The 19,333-nt window shown below is 41.6% G+C and overlaps 1 protein-coding gene across 2 annotated transcripts; it reads left to right on the forward strand.

Moving 5' to 3' along the window:
• Nucleotides 1-7,926: 7,926 nt before the first annotated feature.
• LOC122900284 (putative olfactory receptor 2W6) lies at nucleotides 7,927-17,674 on the forward strand. 2 transcript variants are annotated; one of them, XM_044238842.1, is made up of 2 exons: nucleotides 7,927-7,954; nucleotides 16,767-17,674. In XM_044238842.1, exons 1-2 carry the CDS (start codon nucleotides 7,936-7,938, stop codon nucleotides 17,672-17,674), a joined length of 927 nt encoding a protein of 308 aa, XP_044094777.1. In that variant the 5' UTR covers nucleotides 7,927-7,935. The 2 variants fall into 2 exon arrangements, with proteins under 2 accessions (XP_044094777.1, XP_044094767.1); XM_044238832.1 differs by lacking the exon at nucleotides 7,927-7,954 and having other exon boundaries at nucleotides 16,727-17,674.
• Nucleotides 17,675-19,333: the final 1,659 nt, after the last annotated feature.

Raw genomic sequence — 19,333 nt, forward strand, 5'->3', positions numbered from 1 at the left:
TGGTTCATCTCCCCCTCCAATTTCCTCCAAGTCCGTTCTTCTCTCCATCTCCCCATGTCCTCCATGTTACTTCTTATGCTCCACAAATAAGTGAAACCATTTGATAATTGACTCTCTCTGTTTGACTTATCTCACTCAGCATAATCTCTTGCAGTCTCGTCCATGTTGATATAAAAATTGGGTACTCATCCTTTCTGATGGAGGCATAATACTCTATAGTGTATATGGACCATATCTTATCCATTTGTCCATGGAAGGGCATCTTGGTTCTTTCCAGTTTGGCAACCTTGGCCATTGCTGCTATGAACATTGGGGTACAGATGGCCCTTCTTTTCAGTACATCTATATCTTTGGGTAAATATCCAGTAGTACAATTGCTGGGTCATAGGGAAGTTTTATTTTTAATTTCTTGAGGAATCTCCACACTGTTCTCCAAAGCGGCTGCACCAATTTGCATTCCCACCAACAGTGGAGGAGGGTTCCCCTTTCTCCACATCCTCTCCCACACATGTTGTTTACTGTCTTGCTAATTTGGGCCATTCTAGCTGGTGTAAGGTGGTATCTCAGTGTGGTTTTAATTTGAATCTCCCTGATGGCTAGTGATGATGAACATTTTTTCATGCCTCTGATAGTCATTTGTGTGTCTTCATTGGAGAAGTGTCTGCTCATGTCTTCTGCCCATTTTTTGACATGATTATCTGTTTTGTGTGTGTTGAGTTTGAGAAGTTCTTTACAGATCCTGGATATCAGCCTTTTGTCTGTACTGTCATTTGTGAATATCTTTTCCCATTCCGTGGGTTGCCTCTTTGTTTTGTTGACTGTTTCCTTTGCTGTGCAGAAGCTTTTGATCTTGATGAAGTCCCCAAAATTTATTTTCACTTTATAACACATCTTTCAACTGAGAGACTAGTAGAGTAACCTCAGGGTTAGTCTTAAACTCTGAATTTACTCCTCAGTACCTTAAGACTGTTGAAAATTCACCTGTGATTTTCAGCAGTGTTGGACAAACCTTTTAAATTTCCTTCCCTTCTTAACTTAAAGGCTTGTCAAATACCTTGAGGGAAAAACTCCCTTGTATTTCAGGCCCTTGATTCATTTTTGTCACACTAGCTAAAGAACGACGAATTTCTGGGTTTTCCCTTTGCTCCCTACTGTCAGTTCTTTTACCAGCTAAAGATAAGTTATTCGCTTGTTCCCTGCATCAAGAATCAGCATAGTCCCCAGGGAAAAAGGCAACCTCAGCTCCCTTCACACTTCTTCATTCCATGGAATACTAAACTGAATACCTATTCACTTCTTTGTTTTTGTTGCTTTAGTAGCTCTCTGATATTTTATACAAATGATTTTCTGTATTTATTATGGCTTTTCTAGTTCTTGACTTCTGAAAACTACTCCCTCTTGCCCGGAAGCAGAGCTCTTGACTCAGATTTGAGCTACATTTGTAACAAACAGCACAGTTTTGCTAGTGCAGTTGGCTTCCAGGGAATGTCAGAAGAGGATTTAGCATGAAACTGATAAAATTTGATCTTTGTAAGTCCCTTACCGGCACAGGCATGTACCTTCCAAGACTCTGAGAAGGATCCTAGCAATATGTGCCCATAAACAAAGTATTTTTGTAAAATTTCTCCCCCAAATCTTTATTTTTATATATTATATATAAATATTATAAAACTATTAGAACTAATTAGTTAAGAATTAGTTAAGGCCACTCTCATTTCCACTCCAACTTCCCTCTTGAGGCAGGAGGAAAGGGAGAGTAAGGAGACAAGTTGACCAAAGTACAGCCATTTGGGTTTTAGGCTGACCCTGACCTGAAAAGTCAGCAGGTCATAAAAAATGTCACAAGGTGTAACTTAGGGAAAACCATAAGACCCCACTCCCTCGGATAGTAAAAGCCCCAAAGCTGGACCTTCTTAAAATTGCTCCTTGTGGGTAATTCCACAACCCTAAGAGAAGGGGAAAACCACCCAATATAATGAGAAACCAAAGTTAAAGAGTAAGCCCTTCCCTATACAATCAGCTAATTTTTAAAAACTTATAAAACCCTTTGTTACAGGCAAAGGGGGCTTCCCTTCTCTCTCTCTCTGGGAGGAAGACCAATACTTGGTCTGTGAAATAGCTCCTTTCTTCCCTCTAAATAAATCTTTGTCCCTTTTTCTATAGGGCTTGTCCTTGAACTCTTTCTCACACCAAGTGAGGAACCCCCTTGGCCATGGGTCTGGGGCCCTGCCCCTCGGGGCCTCAGCCTGGCTGACATGCTCCGACATAATTCTCATGCCAGCTGCTAATGACATAGCTGGGAGGCTGTCCTTCACCTGGCTAAAAGAAAGCTGGTTTAGGGACGCGTTCTGTGGCTCCCTGTCACTCGCGTGTGCAGGCTGGTGTTTGGCCTCCTGGTGTAGGTCACACGCAGACTTCGGACTCTGCCGACTCACCAGCACCGTGCTGTAGGGTGCAGGCAGGGTGTGAAGGTTCCCGAGGAGGCCTGATCACCTGCGGAAGCCATGACACCTCTGCTCAAGCCTCAGGATACCAGCACTGGGTCACTGTAAGGACTCTCCCTCAACAAGGGGTGTGTTTCCAGAGCTGTAAAAGAGAATCCCAACACAAATGAATCCAAGGAAATTTTCAAAGAGTTAATAAAGCTTGGCTGTCATTTGGAAAGACATTTTGCAATGGTCAAGTAAAACACGTGAGAAATTACAGATCCCTGAGGTGTAGCAACAGAGAGCACCTTCCGTTGTCATCTTTGAATTTATTTATTACTATTTTTTAAAGATTTTATTTATTTATTTGAGAGAGCAGAGCGAGAGAGCATGAGCAGGGGGGAGGGTCAGAGGGATAAGCAGACTCCCTGCTGAGCAGGGGCCACCCTCCCCAGCACCCCCAACCCCCATGGGGGGGGCTCAATCACAGGACCCTGAGATCTGATGCTTAACCCTCTGAACCACCCAGGTGCCTCTGAATTTGTTTATTAGAAAACAACTACAGAAAAGCTGTCAGGCAAAATAATTAATGAAATCTGGAAAAAGCAAAAAACTGTAAGTCTGAGTACAGAAATCATTGAAATTATGTTTCCTCAGATAAAATATGAATAGAAATAGTGAATAGGATCTTGATTTTTTTAACAGAAAGACATGAACCAAAGAGCATATTTGAAAGTGATTTGAATTCTTAGTATTTAGAGAAAATTTTGACATCATTGAAACTAATGTAAAAATGGCAAAATGTCACTATAATATATACATGGGATATCAATGAGAAAATGATCAATGAAGTGCTATTATGTTATGTTATTACCCCCCCAAATCTTACAAAACACATAAAAATGGAAGCAAACACAAGTTTTCCCCAAATGAGGAACAATATTAAATATTTATAAGCCTTCCTGCTAGTTGTGAAAGCAATAGAGTTGAAAGCAATAGAAAATTTCTAAATATTTGTATTAACTTATAACAAATAAAATTTGACCAACCATGCCATGCTGAAGGAGAGGTTCACTTATCTCTCTATTCTCTCTATAGGAAACTGTAACATGAAATTATTTTTACACACACAAAAAATGGAAACGTAACTAAGGAATTCTCAACCACAAAGTAGGAACAGAGAGCATAGATGTGTATCAGGCAGTTAACTTTATTTATTTTTATTTTTTTTTAAGATTTTATTTTACAGAAAGAGAGAGAGAGATCACAAGTAAGCAGAGAGGCAGGCGGGTGGCGGGGGATGGGGAGAAGCAGGCTCCCCGCTGAACAGAGAGCCCGATGTGGGGCTCGATCCCAGGACCCTGAGATCATAACCTAAGCTGAAGGCAGAGGCTTAACCCACTGAGCTACCCAGGCGCCCCTCAAGCGGTTAATTTTAAAATGATATATTATTTTTTTAGATTTTGTTATGTCAGGGAGAAAAATACTTTCCTTTTTCCTTTGATGCTCAGTAACTGAGGGTACATACAGTAAATTAATAAAAGACAGATTATCAGGAGAAAAGGCCTGCAGAGCAGAGTGAGAGAGCATGAGCAGGGGGAGGGACAGAGGGAGAGGCAGACTCCCCGCTGAGCAGGGACCTCCCCCATAAATATTAACATTTATTAATATTTTAGTGTGTAGGAGTTCTGAGAAAAGACATAAAACTCAAAGAAGCAGATAGACTCAGGGGCTTACATATTATTTTAACAAAGGAAAGGGTGTTTGGGCTTCAAGGAACAATAAATTGTGGAGAAGTGACTAGCAGTACATGGAAGAAACTGATGGAATATAAGGGCTATTTTTATACAAAGATTGGCTTATGTAGACTCATCTCAACGCTCAGTCTGTCTCCTGTGATAAGAGCACTCTCTCTTCCTGGTATGGAAGAGGGGACCCTTTCACCAGGGAAATATATACAGAAAAGGGAAGGGCAGAGAACTGTTCCTGCATCTGCTGATTCTCATTTGTCTTCAGCTAAAAAATAATCCTTGTGCCAAACTGACATTTTTTTTAGTATATGTGCTGCCGAAGCGAGCATCTGACATATTTTTTTAAAGATTTATTTATTTTATATATAAAGAGAGAGAGTGAGAGAGAGACTGTGGTGGGGAAGGGGCAGAAGGAGAAGGAGAGAGAGTCTTAAACGGACTCCGTGCTGAGTGTGGGGCTCGATCCCATGACCCCTGAGATCATGACCTGCGCTCAACCTAAGACTCAGATGCTTAACAAACTGAATATTCAGTTTATAAAATGACATATTTTAGAGTGGCCTATCCTGCCCGCATTCAGTGATGGTAATGATCTTTATCTCCTTTTAGAAATAGGTAATCTGTGTGGTTACTTCTCTAATTCTACAGACATGTTAATTATTGTATCAAATTTTTACATATTATTCTATATTCATTTTATTAAAGAGAACCTCCAAGACCGTATAAGCTTCAGGCTTCTCTAAACCTGGATCTGCTCCTATACAGTACAAACGGGGGACTGAAAGTAGCAAGAGCAGTTTTCCAATTACAGTAAAGGGAGATGGTTCTAGAACTTTCTAGTTGCTTTGGCAGCAGTTCTCTGGCCCCAGAATCTTACTGACTCAGGCAAAGGCAGTGTGAGGCAGCACAGATGTGTCCCTTGTCATGCTGGTTCTGCATTGTGGTTCTGGGAGTTGCTTCTGGAAACTCAGCATAAAGCACACTCATGAGCTTGTGAAGTTTCTATTGCTTCCTGGTAACTCCTTTATTTAAGTGAACCAAAAGAATTATTTTGTTAGTATAAGGGCCTGGTTGGTCAGAGGGAGCCATTTTGTTGCAGTGAACTTAGATTGACCCTATGCAGTGAACTTAGATTGACCCTGCCCCTCCCAGAGGAACTTACTTGCAAAGCCTAGATACAAGGGCGGGTCAGGCTAGGTGAAGACATCCAATCAGTGGGGCGCACATATATGTACTGAGGTGAGTTTAAATCCCATTGGCCACCTGTGTGTGGGCGGGACTCAACCACCCCTATAAAGGTTAGTTTGCGAGGCTGCAACCCAGAAGGAGAGCCAGTGAAGAAGAGAGCTCTCCTCCCGCTGCTGGCGGCCCCGCCGCCCTGAGCCACGGCCTTGCGGGAGCAGCATCATTCTGGGGAGCACTGGGAGCGGCTTCCTCCCTGCGAGGCCTCCTCGTTGAGCAGCCTAGTCAGGAGCAGCCTCGCCCGGGGAGCGGCCTTGCTGGAGCAGCCCCTGTCCGTGGAGGGGCCCTATCTGGGGAGCAGCCTCGTCCAGAGCAGACATGTTGGGTGCGGCCTTGCCGGGGTCGTTGTCACCTTTTCCTAAGAGACAGCCCTGACTGGTCAGTTTGATTTTTTTTATTTTTTTTTTTTAATATTTTATTTATTTGACAGACAGAGATGACAACTAGGCAGAGAGGCAGGCAGAGAGAGAGAAAGGAGGAAGCAGGCTCCCTGCTGAGCAGAGAGCCTGATGCGGGGCTCGATCCCAGGACCCTGGGATCATGACCTGAGCCGAAGACAGAGGCATTAACCCACTGAGCCACCCAGGCGCCCCGGTCCCTTTCATTCTTGATCCTTGGTGTTAAATAAAGCTTTGCTTGACCTTCGCTTTGTATCGGTCTCGTTCCTTTGATCACGGACCCCAGTTAGCAGTTAGGAAGCCTTCTACATGTGGTAATCTGTACCCGGAACGGTTGCTGGTAACTGACCTTCAGAGATACATGGTGACTTAATTTTGGTCTTCTGCCTTGAGCCACAGCCCGAAAAGACTGGGAAGCATTAGAGAACAGGAAATAGGTGTTAGGCGACTGTGGTTTGGAGAGCTTCTGGGCTGGTGAGCTCATGGACGAGCTGGGAGGAGGCAGGCCCAGAGGCATGGAGAAGTTCTCACCCCCCTGCCCCAATACCTTGCCCAATGCATCTCTTCCAACTGGGGGGGGGGGTCTTAAATTGTGTCCTTTATAATAAGCCAGTCACAGTGGATACGCTGCTTTTCTGAGTTCTGTGAGCCATCCTAGCAAATTATCGAACCCGAGGAGGGGCTTGTTGGAACCCCTGAAGTTAAAGCAGTTGGTCAGAAGTGCAACACACCCCCCTCACCCCTGTCTTTGCTATTTGTGTCTGAAGTGGGGGTGGTCGTGGGGAACGGAACCCCTTAATCTGTGGGGTCTGATGTTAACTTGGGGTTGTGTCAGAACTGATTTGACCCTCCAGCGGGGTCAGAGAGTTGGAGAAGTGGAAAGCGCCGTACCTTTGTCAGGAGTAATGTGAGTAGAAGTTCAGAGCCCTGCGGGATTTATTTTAAATGGAACATTGGAAATTATTTGGAATGAGTGGGACCCCAAGAATTAGAACAGGGACTTCTTTGTGGTTTTAGATGATTCTGTGTATCTAAACCTTAAAATTCATGGAGATTTCCATGATAGAAGTAAATTCTCCTTTTCTCTCTAGTGAAGCCCTCAGCTGAGCGGATCTTAACTGAAGCGCTCGTAAGAGGTTGATGATTCTCTTTCACTCCCTGCTCCTAGATCCCCTCACGGCCAAGATCAGATCACAGTGTGCCCTGGGGAAGCCACTGTAAGTGAAACCGTGGGAAGAACGGCTTTCACACTGAAAGAGCTGCAGTAGTTTACTTCAATTTTTATCAGTAGAACTGTAGTGACTAAGTGTGGGAATGGTTTCCAGGGAGGGAGACCATTTTACATTGAGGTGAACTCATCAGTTTGGATTTACTAAATTTGGAGTTAATGTTCTAGTCTGAATAGCTGAGAAATCTTTAATGTTTACTTACTTTAAAATTTGGGCTCAATCATGGGCTCTAGTAAGTACATTTGATTTGCTAGAAATTCATTAGGATATAAATGGATTTATTATGTGCAGCTGCATCACTCACTTCCTGACCATGACATGGCCCGGAGGACATCAATGTATGGTAGAAGTAAGAACTGGCATTGAGAATTACATTAACGAGAGGGCCAGCATCCTGCAAAGATGTCCCGTAAGACCACAAATCCACAAAACGGGAGTATTTCTCCTCTATTCCTCCAGTGGTACCTCCAACCATTTATCTGAGTAATTGTGATCTTGGGAAAGGGAGTCCTTTTTTCTAGGATTATTGGATCTTAGCTCTGAGCTAATCTTTTTTCTCCCTGGAGACTCTGATTTCTTAGTCAACCACTAAATGTTGAGATTTGCAGCAGTTAATGACAGACTGTTTTCAGTCCAGTTTATCTTCTGTGGGTCGAGGCGGGGGTGGGGGAGCGCAAATCCAATTTGTGCTCATTTTCCTTGATTCTAGATGTATGGATCACGTGTACTCAACAACTGAAACAACCTCCACGTAGATTCCTTGACCCACAGGGCAAAACCCATTATGGCTGGAAGGGTGACATGGAAGTTGTGGGAATTGTCCGCTACAAAAATACTGTTACAAAAATCAGTACCACTTCCTGGGAGGATTTCAGACAATAAGGCTTTCATGAAAGACCTGAAAGACTGCATTGGTCCCTATTTACATTTTTGGCTTGTCCTGTGCATAGACATTTGCATGATAGGACAAGTGGAATGAAATGGATTATTGTAAGCTTAATCGTGTAGTGATTTTAATTGTAATTGGTCTTGAAGTTGCGGCGTTTGTTCTATAAGAATGAATCCAGCTTCTGGTACCTGGCATGTACCTCCTGGTGTGGCTATTTGTTCTAAAACTCATTTAAGTGAGCCAATAACACCCATAGGGAGGGACTAGAGAATACCTTGACCGTTTCCTCCCTCAGCCCTCCAGCTGCATGCCGTGACCATTAACTGTAGAATCCTCCATCATCTTAGCATCTCACAGGACTTTACAGCCTCTCCCTGACGGCTAGTGATCTTGAATGTATCTTCATGTGCTTATTTGCCATCCTTATTTCCTCTGTGGTGAAATGTCAGTTATATATTTTTTACCCATTTTCAAATTGTATTATTTGTGTTTTTACAGTTGAGTTTTGAGAGTTCTTTATATATATTCTAGTCATGAGTCTTTTGTCAGGCATATGGTTTGCAAATATTTTCTTCCAGTCTATAGGTGGTCTTTTATGCTCCTGACGGGGACTTTAACAAAGCAAACGTTTCCAGTCTTGATGGAGTCCAATTTATTGATTTTTTTTCCTTTTATGAATCATGCTTATATTATAGTAGCATGTCTAAGAAAATAAACTTTAATGCAGTTTTATTTTTTAGTTTATCTTTTTTAGTTTCTGAAATTCTTGAATATGTTAGTTGGTGTTCTTAATTGGTTTTAGAAAATTCTAAACAATTATCTTCTTGTATTTTGCCTCTGCCCCATTCTTTCTCACTTCTCCATCTCATACCCTAATCATTTGTATCTTAAACCAATTGCGTTTGACCCTTGTGTGATTATGTCCGTAATTTGTCTCTATCTTCTTCTTTCTTGGTGCTAAAGTTATTGTTGATTTTTTTTCCCTACTTCTAGTCACTCCCTCTCTGTTATGATGTTAAACTCAGACTGAGTTTTCTCAGTTATTTTACTTTTCATTCCTACATTCTATTTTTTTTTTTTTTTAAAGATTTTATTTATTTATTTGACAGAGAGAGATATCACAAGTCGGCGGAGAGGCAGGCAGAGAGAGAGAGAGGAGGAAGCAGGCTTTCCACGGAGCAGAGAGCCCGATGCGGGGCTAGATCCCAGGACCCTGGGATCATGACCTGAGCTGAAGGCAGAGGCTTTAACCCGCTGAGCCACCCAGGTGCCCCCATTCTATTCTTTTTTACATTTCAAGTCTCTGGTGAAACTCTCATTACTGGTTTTACTCTTCAACAAACTAATCACAGTTATGTTAATATATTCATCTATTCAGCTTAAAAAAAATTCATCTACTCAGGGTGCCTGGGCAGCTCACTCATTAAGCATCTGCCTTCAGCTCAGGTGATGATCCCAGGGTCCTAGGATGGAGTCCCACTTCCTGCTCCATGGGAAGCCTGCTTCTCCCTCCACCTGCTGCTCCCCCTTCTTGTGTTCCTGCTCTCACTATCTCTGTCAAATAAATAAATAAAATCTTAAAAAAAAATTCATCTACTGATTCATGATCTGGGTTATCTAGGGATCTCTTTCTATGGTCTTTTTTTTTTTTTTTTTTTAAATCTTGATTACTGATGATATGGTCCTGCCTCTTTTCATGTCTAGTAATTCTTATTGTATACTTGACTTTGTGTAAATGCACAATAAAGGCATTAGACAATGTGATTTTCCACCAAAGGGGTCTCTCATGATATCCTTTAAGTAGATTAAGTCTTTTGCTCCTACTCTACTATCTTCTACCCTACATACAACCACCACAAACATATCAACTCTTTCATTTTGCTCAACTCCTCTAAATTTTCCCTTCTCCTCACTCTATTTTATCCTCTTAACCAGGAATTTACTCTCTAATAATCTGACTCTTTAGGTTTTCTTTAAAATAAACTAAAATCCAATATAGAGGGTAATAAGTACAGTACAAATAAGTGGATTGCAAATAAAGAGCTTCTGGAACCCAGATAAAAATGCAGCCCCAAATCAAAGAGCATTAAGAGGATCTTCTAGGAAGCATATTAACTAACCTTCATGATTTTAGTATTTGTTTAATAGAATGAACATTCCCATCTGAAAGAACATCAAGCAAGGAGACATATAGTTAGGAAAAATCACCATTATTAAAGATCTACTTTATTTCAAGGATAATGCTAGCTCTTTAATATTTCTGATCTTATTTAATTTTATAGAAATTCTTCAAAGTACTTTTTCTCCCCCGTGATAGTGAGGTTTCTAGTTTTTAAGCCTATCTCACTTGTTTCTGAGCTGGAGTTTGAGCCATTCTGTCTCTAAGGCTGTTCTCCTTCCCCTTTATTACAAGTTTTTTTCAAAGATGATTCAGCTTATCATTGGTTAAGGAAAATGGTGAGGAGTTTAATGCATTTGAAGTATAAAATAAACAGAAGCTCTTGTAGATGGAACTGGAAATGGAAGCTGGTCCAGAACCAACATGAATACTAAGGAATATATGTGTATTTCCATAGGTAATAATAAGGGTCACTTCAGGGCTTCAAGCACTGGCATGAGAACACCTGTAGTTAAGAAAAACTCCTTTTGTAGCAAAGTGAGAAATAATTTTTAGTAACAAGATTCCAGAGAGTCTTGTAACAGATCAAGTTAGAGTTAATGATTTACTGGCTGGGCCAGAGAAGTGGAAAGGGAGAAGAAGAGCAAGGGAGAAAGAAGGAAGATAATGTGTAACCTTAAAACTTCAGGAATATGAGCATTCAGGGACACTGTGATGTTTTAAGACTTGGTGACTGGTCAAACCACAATGAGGTAAAGACTTGGGAAATGAAGGTCAAAGAAATGATGGACACTTAACATCAAAGTTTATGACTGTGTGTGTTTTCTGTTTTCTAAATAATCTGTTCTTTACTTCCACAAAGGCTGATGATAAATTAGATTCAGTTACAATAAAAGAGGTTTGTTTAAAGGTAATTGCATTTGATGGGGATGCCCAGCTGGCTCAGTTGGAAGAGCATGAGACTTTTGATCTTGGGGTAGTGAGTCTGAGCCCTGCGGTGGGGGTAGGGATTACTTAAAAAAAAGAGGGGGGGCTGGGTGGCTCAGTGGGTTAATCCTCTGCCTTTGGCTCAGGTCATGATCTCAGGGTCCTGGGATCGAGCCCACTTCGGACTCTCTGCTCGGCGGGGAGTCTGCTTCCCTGCCTCTCTGCCTACTTGTGATCTCTGTCTGTCAAATAAATAAATACAATCTTTTTTTTTTTTTAAAGGTACTTGTATTTGATGAAAATGACTGACATGGACGTATAGACTTGGTGTCGTATGTATAGACTATGGCGTCACATTACAACATGCTACATCATATGGTGACGCCAGCAAGCATCTCCTGTAGTCACTTATAACCCTTGGATTATATAAACCCTTATATTATATAAACCTTGTATTATTTTATCCCACAAGAAAGGGCTTTCCTTAACTATAACATTTCCGTCAGTTACAAATTTAAATGCATTTGTAATAGTTAAGGGTGGTGATGGGCCAGGAGTGAGAAAAAGGGGTAGAAGTGAGGTGGTAAAAAAATTTAAAGGTTGGTTCTAAAATGTCCTTTTTTGCTAACAATTTCACGTCCCTCGTGGAGTTAAGTGCACTATGAGGACCTCGTCTCTGTTTCTCGGGGGGCTCATTATCTCAGATAGGAAATTCTTGACAGCATCAAATTCTCTAGATACTTCTCCCCAGTTTCCATGAGAAAATCTTCGGCTGAGACGGTAGTACAAACTAACAACTCCGTCTAGGACTCAGAAGCTACTCTTGGGAGGAGGGCTCATCTGACTGTGCCAAGAAGTTTGCTCAAATACAGAACTAATATTGATTAGATTTGATTGCTCATCTAGGTGTTTCCATATTTGTTGACAGAAAAAAATCATTGCATGTCATTCATTTATAAATTAATGGAGATGGTAATTCTATCATTTCTCACTCATATATTTCACCTTTACAATATAAGTAATGCTATTAAGATTATACTATATGAAGGCACCTGTGGCTCTGTCAGTTAAGCATCTGTCTTCTACTCAGGTCATGATCCCAGGGTCTTGGGATTGAGTCCCACATTGGGCTCTCTGCTCAGCAGGGAGGCTGCCCTTCCCACTCCCCTTGCTCATGCTCTCTTTCTCAAATAAATAAAAATTTAAAAAATCTTTTAAAAAAGATTATACTATATGACTTTAATAAGTTTATATTTAAAACCTAGTGTTTGACGTGGTAATGAGCAGTTATGTTCTGTTTCTACTTGGCAGAGTGTTCAGAAGTGTCACTGAAGTTGGTTGGCCGTAAATATTAATAATAATGGTTATTAAAATCCAAGTGATATCTTAGATGTACAAAGCATAATTATAGACTGATCTCATGTGGATCAATTAAAATCTCTTCCTTTGAAGTCATTGACAGCTAAATATAGAAAATGAGCTTTTGAAAGGCAGTTGTTTCTATGTTGGTCACTTTATGACTGTAACAGATAGGAAAGGGGTCTGAAATGGCACATGCATACTATTATTTTTTGTCTTTTTTTTTAATTTTAAAGATTTTATTTATTTATTTGAGAGAGAGAGAGATCACAAGTAGGCAGAGAGTCAGGGAAGCAGGCTCCCTGCTGAGCAGAGAGCCCCATGTGGGGCTCTACCCCAGAACCCTGAGATCATGACCTGAGCCAAAGGCAGAGGCTTAACCCACTGAGCCATCCAGGCACCCCAATTTTTTATCTTTTTTAAAAACCAAAACCTGTTTCGTCTAATGACTTCAGTGAAGTCATTTGTCAGTCAGATAGATAGTAACATTCTTGAGATAATTTCAATACTTTTATACTAAAATTAACTGGGCAATTTGAAATGAAGTTATTTTAATATTTTGGGTCTGTTTTTTTGTTTTTATATTAACTTAAATGTCAAAACAATCTCTTTTTTAGCTTACTCTTGATAAATCTGTCCTAAATGGAAAATATTCAAGTTAAGCTGTCCTATTAAGGGCCTTATAATGGCACAGAAAGTTAATCTTGAATAAACACAATGGTGAAGGACTATGCCTAGCACCTCTCTACACTGCATGCAATAAGAAAGTAGCAGGGGACACGTATCACAAAAGTAAACTGAGGCACATATAGATCCCGGCACATCTTTCTTTCCACTGATTCTAGGTTCCTTTCTGAATTGAGTGTGAACTGGCCCCTCTCCAGGCCTGTGTGGTTATCGTCACTTGATGAGGCCCGGTGAGGAAGATCTGGTGCCCCCGCTCAGTCTGTCTCGTGGGGGAATCTGGTGTGTCTGTGTGGGGGGGTGTTGGGAAGAGTGGTATTTCTCCTGAGACCATAAGTTCTCCCACATCTCATTAGAGATAATTAGTTAAGGGAATTTTTTTAAAAAGAAACTCCGCAGGGTGAGGCAAAAGAGGAAACATCCAATTCTATATCAACTCCGAAACCAGTAAGAAGTTCTTTTTTTCCAAACTTGAATCCTTTGATCTTTCAGTACTCCCACGCTGTGTGCGCCTCGGAGACATCCAGGCTTCTGACCACCGCTCTGGGGTGGGAGGGGAATGTGGATATTAGGGGCCCTCAGGGGGCGTAACGACTGTGTGGTCATCCATACCCTCTCTTTGTCCATCCAGAGTCACTGCTGCGTGGGTCTTGCCTCTTTATCCCCTTCCCTTTTCTGCAGATTTCCAAAATGTCCTCTTTCTTTCCTTCTCGTTTTCACTCTGGTCATCCCACTTGGATTTCCAAGTGAAGTCCCAAGAAAGGCAAGGAACCGTGGACATGGCATTTTTGACACGGCAGTCAAATTTGGTAAGTTAATGATCCTGTGCAGGAAGCAATGTGACCTTGGCCTTCAGCCAGGTATCTGGGTTGTTTTTCGCATTAGACCACAGCTGAATCATATGCAATTTCACATATTATGCCAATATTCACAGCATAAATGTCTGTGTACTTTATTTTCATAGGCTTCATCAAATTTTAAAGATTGTAGTTTAAGATCACTCACTCTATGAAGAAGTTGGAGAGAGATTTTGAACTCATTAATGGAATTTTTATCCCCAAAATGAATTTAAAAGGAAGTGGAATCTACTGAATTGAAAAATCTTAAGACTAAAAATACAAATATGGTCCTGCATGGCATGAGAGTATATTGAATAATGAGCTCTCTGTGATTGTGAGTGTTTAAAATGATTTTGAACTTGGATTTTGAACTCCAAATGGAGAGTCAGTGAAAGAGATTTCTAAAATATTCTTCAAGGTTTCTGGCCTTTGCATTTACCTCCTCTTCCATGTGTCACAGAACAGGCAGCTTGTCTAGCTATGACGTGCCAACACTTCTCTTAGTCCTGAGACATGATATTCATTCTTCCAAACAATGTAAGCAATAAATCCCCATTCTGACTCATTATAGACAAATTCGTAATGGTTGATATTGAGACATTATTTGGTTCAATTTTTTTAAATCTTATGAAATTGAAATTACCTGGTCAAGGATTCAGAAGTCACAGAGGATATACAAAATCCTGTTGTTTCCCATAACAATGGAAACTTACTTAAATGCAACAAGTGATAAATTGCATTGTGCCATTAAATAACTAATGCATATAGTTCTTGGGAGAAAATGATCATGGCTGTGTTTAGAAGCCATTGTATTAGGTTTAAATAAGGATGGACACCCTCATATATCATGTAAAAGAATAATCATTTATATATACATATATGCTCTTTCCTATTACATATTTTTAAAATTTCTATGTTACAGGAGGTGGAGGAAAAGCTCTCAGTGCTGGCTTGATTCTAAGTGTTGGTTGTCAGTCATGTAATCAGCGGATTAGGTATCCCCCTCCATGTTATCCTGTCCATTCCTGACCACCAGAGATGCTCACCGCAGCCTCTGGACTATGACCTTGACAATCCTGCAACTTCCGATAACTGCAAAGTTGTTTTTTTTTTTTTTTTTTAAGATTTTATTTATTTATTTGACAGAGAGAGATCACAAGTAGGCAGAGAGGCAGGCAGAGAGAGAGGAGGAAGCAGGCTCCCTGCTGAGCAGAGAGCCCGATGCGGGACTCGATCCCAGGACCCTGAGATCATGACCTGAGCCGAAGGCAACAGCTTAACCCACTGAGCCACCCAGGCGCCCAACCGCAAAGTTTTAGCGAACAAAATCTTAAAGTTGTTATCAACACATGCCAACTCATGATGTAATTATGACAAAGCATTCTTAGAGCAGCGGACCCCTATTCTGTGCCCTGATGCACCTGAGAGACATAATGAATCCCAATTCCATCACTTCTTACTAGTGCTTAGGAACGTGTGCAAAAATGTTAGAATGAGACTTTGCCTTGGTTAGTTTACATTATACAAATACCCTAAGACATGCCAAATAATTGAAAGAGTACTCGAAGGTATACCATCTTTCAGTTCTATGGGATCCTAAGAGACACATAAATAAAATAATCAATGTAGTCTTCCTGAAAGTAGAGTTCTTTGTGAGAATAAAGTGTGAATCATAGGAGAGGAAATGCTGACAAAAGAACATTGGGTAGGAGCTCCACTGGCGACTGAGTTCTGGCAACTTCTCATCCTTACAGGAAAGCATTGCAACTTCAGAGAAGTTACCTAGTCCCGGAGTTAAAATAAACTAGGGTGATATAAAACATAATTTTATCACAGAGGATGAGGATAGGACTGGGTAGAGGTGAAGATATGCTAGGGTCATGCTCCGGTGAATATAATGAACAGAATCAGAGGTATAGCTATAAACAGTAACAAAGTCATCTTCCTCCTAAGTTTTTGCTTGATCACTTGTACCCTTTTGAGTCTGGATATGACTCCAGGTTTTCCCAGTATTGATGGGACAGTATTAAGAATAAGGTTTCACCTAACAGCAAACCTGGTTCTCTGATGCAGATATATAAGCCATTTTTTAAAAGATTTTATTTATTTGATATAGAGAGAGAGAGACCACAAGTAGGCAGAGCGGCAGGCAGAGAGAGAGGGGGAAGCAGGCTCCCTGCTGAACAGAGAGCCCGATGTGGGGCTTGATCCCAGGATCCTGAGACCATAACCTTAGCTGAAGGCAGAGGCTTAATCCACTGAGCTCCCCAGGGACCCATAAGCCACTTTTCTTATCCATGGTTTACATAATATGTTTCCCCATAAAAAAGAAAGAAAGAAAGAAAAAGTGGATCAATTTATTTCCTTGTAAAATAATGAGCTGTTGAAATAACGAGCTGTGAAACTTAAAAGAAAGATGCAAATTGTTGGTAAATAATCACAGCCATGAATCTGAAAAACCCCCAAATACTGTGCTCCTCCGACCAAATAATGACTTACTTACTGAAATCCTGAGTCAAGCATTTAGCATTTTCAAAGGCATTTCTCTTCTACCATTTTACCCGTCATTTCATTTTGAGGGAGTATAGCTATACTCACTGTTCATTTGTTCATTTCTTTGAAAGAGAGTGTGCGGTGTGAGCCGTTGTGAGGGTGTCGGGGTGCAGTGAGGGAGGGGCGGAGGGAAAGAAAGAACCTTGAGCAAGCTCTACACCCAGGAAGAAGCCCGAGAACGGGCTCCATCTCACACCTGAGATCACGACCCGAGCCAAAACCAAGAGCTGGACACAATGGACTGAGCCGCCCAGGCACCCTTCTACCTTCTTCAAAGATGCTCATCTTTCTCCTAACAGGTGATATATGGCCAGAGGTGATGGAGAAACACAACACCAGCTCTTTCGAAGGCTTCATCCTGGTGGGTTTCTCCGACCGTCCCCACCTAGAGCTGATCCTCTTCGTGGTCGTCCTCACTTTTTACCTGCTGACTCTTCTTGGCAACATGACCATCATCTTGCTTTCCGCTCTGGATTCCCGGCTGCACACACCAATGTATTTCTTTTTGGCCAACCTCTCGTTCCTGGACATGTGTTTCACCACGGGCTCCATCCCTCAGATGCTCTACAACCTTCGGGGCTCAGACAAGACCATCAGCTATGTGGGCTGCGCCATCCAGCTCTACTTCGTCCTGGCTCTAGGAGGGGTGGAGTGCGTCCTCCTGGCCGTGATGGCCTACGACCGCTACGCTGCGGTCTGCAGACCCCTGCACTACACCGTCATCATGCACCCGCGACTCTGCGGGCAGCTGGCTTCAGTGGCATGGCTCAGTGGCTTTGGCAATTCCCTCATAATGGCACCCCAGACGTTGATGCTACCCCGCTGTGGGCACAGGCGGGTGGACCACTTTCTCTGTGAGATGCCAGCACTAATCGGCATGGCCTGCGTAGACACCATGAGCCTCGAGGCGCTGGCGTTCGCCTTGGCAATCTTCATCATCCTGGCGCCACTCATCCTCATCCTCGTCTCTTACGGCTACATCGCGCGAGCGGTGTTTCGGATCAAGTCAGCCGCTGGGCGAAAGAAAGCCTTCAACACCTGCAGCTCCCACCTAATCGTCGTCTCTCTCTTCTACGGCACCATCATATACATGTACCTCCAGCCAGCAAACACTTATTCCCAGGACCAGGGCAAGTTCCTCACTCTCTTCTACACGATCGTCACTCCCAGTGTTAACCCCCTGATCTACACACTGAGAAACAAGGATGTTAAAGAAGCCATGAAGAAGGTGCTGGGGAAGGCGGGTGCAGAAGGATAGCACAAGTTTGAGGATTGTCTTTTGACCCGTCTTCTGTCTACATTGTTCGCCGTAGCAAATGGAGGACTGTTCTGACATCGCAGACGGAAGAGGCGCTCAGCGAGACTGGGAGCTCCGCGTTTAGAGAGGCTGAGAAGATGCGACACTCCTGGGTCTGCCCTCACTTGGACTCCTCTCAGGTCCCTGGAGGCCAGGCACCAGTCACTCGGAGGGCTGCATTTCGCGACCAAACAATGACGCACGCTTGCAAGAAACCAGCCATGAAAGCAGACACCAGCCTCTATCACAATAATTTATACTCAGTAAGTCCTCAACATGTATGAAAGAATACACTTAGAAGTGGGAAGAAAAAGTATTTTTTTCCCTAGGAAGTTCACATGTACTTTGTACTTTTATAGTGCCAAATTTCTGGATGAGAGGCAAAACCAATCATTCCATTATCTAGCTCTTAGTATCTCCAACACCTCCATGTAGGTCCATAGTGTGGCTCTTGAGTATTTTTAATCATTGCTATAACGAGTTTAGAGACATTTATGTTTGGCCTTTCGAGGCAAAAGTGAATGACGACCGTTATGTAGTCAGACCACGAGGCATTTGCTTTATATGGAAGACAGTTTCTTGCTCATATTCAGTACTTGTTAATACTTTGTGACCCAAAGAAGGTTAAAAGGTCTTTGATTTTGTTTTGTTTTGTTTTCTTTTTCTAATTGTAGTAAAATATACACTATATCAAATTTACCATTTTGACATTTCTCCTGGCTCTTGTCAGTGGCATTAAGTATGTTCACATTGCCGCAGGACCATCAGCATTATCTATCTTCAGAACTTTTTTCTCTTCCCAAACGGAAACTCTGTGTCCATTAGTAATAACTCCTCACTTCCCTCTCCCCAGCCTCTGGGAACACCATCCGACTTTTAGTCTCCATGACTCTGACAAAGATCTTCCTGCTTAAAATGTTTGAAGTTTATTAACCTCCACTTCCCCCCTCTGTCACCAAGATAATCTTGAACAGAGGCAGAGAGCAGTGACACCAGTTCTGGGGAACTGTTGGAATGTTTATGATTGGGTGTTCTTTGCATGTTGATTTCTTCATGTTTATACCCATGGCTGTAGTCCCTCGCCCGTCATAGTGGAAGTTGACTGGGACAGTCTGTATTAGATGAATGAATCCTAAAGGTAGGCAGGTATCTTCAGACCTGAAATATTACCAGTTGAATAAATCCCATCTCATAAACTGGGAAAATATATGTTATGTTAAAATTTCTGCAAGTAAATAAGTACTTTTAAATGTGGGGGTATTGCTAGAGGTATCATTAGGGACTGGATGAAAGATGGGTTTAGCAACTTTTTTTTTAAGAAAGTTCAGATTATTCTAGAGGCTCCAGAAAAAAAATACCAAATACCTAAATAAATTGTTCTAAAAAAATATCATTTTCAGACACAATGTGCATATTTCCTTATTTGTAACCAATAATTCTTGTACTTTGTCCAGATAGATTACATTTTATTTTAGATTAGTTAGGGCTTGTTAGAAAGGGTTTGGAGCTTAGTTTTGACTATAGACAATATTCCTTTATTCCCATAAAAGGGTAGAATGATTAGAATACAGTTGATTTTTCCTACTTTATAAATTAAGTAAAAAGTGATATGTAGCCATG

This window comes from Neovison vison, chromosome 1, assembly GCF_020171115.1.
Source record: "Neovison vison isolate M4711 chromosome 1, ASM_NN_V1, whole genome shotgun sequence".
Classification (NCBI taxonomy): domain Eukaryota; kingdom Metazoa; phylum Chordata; class Mammalia; order Carnivora; family Mustelidae; genus Neogale; species Neogale vison.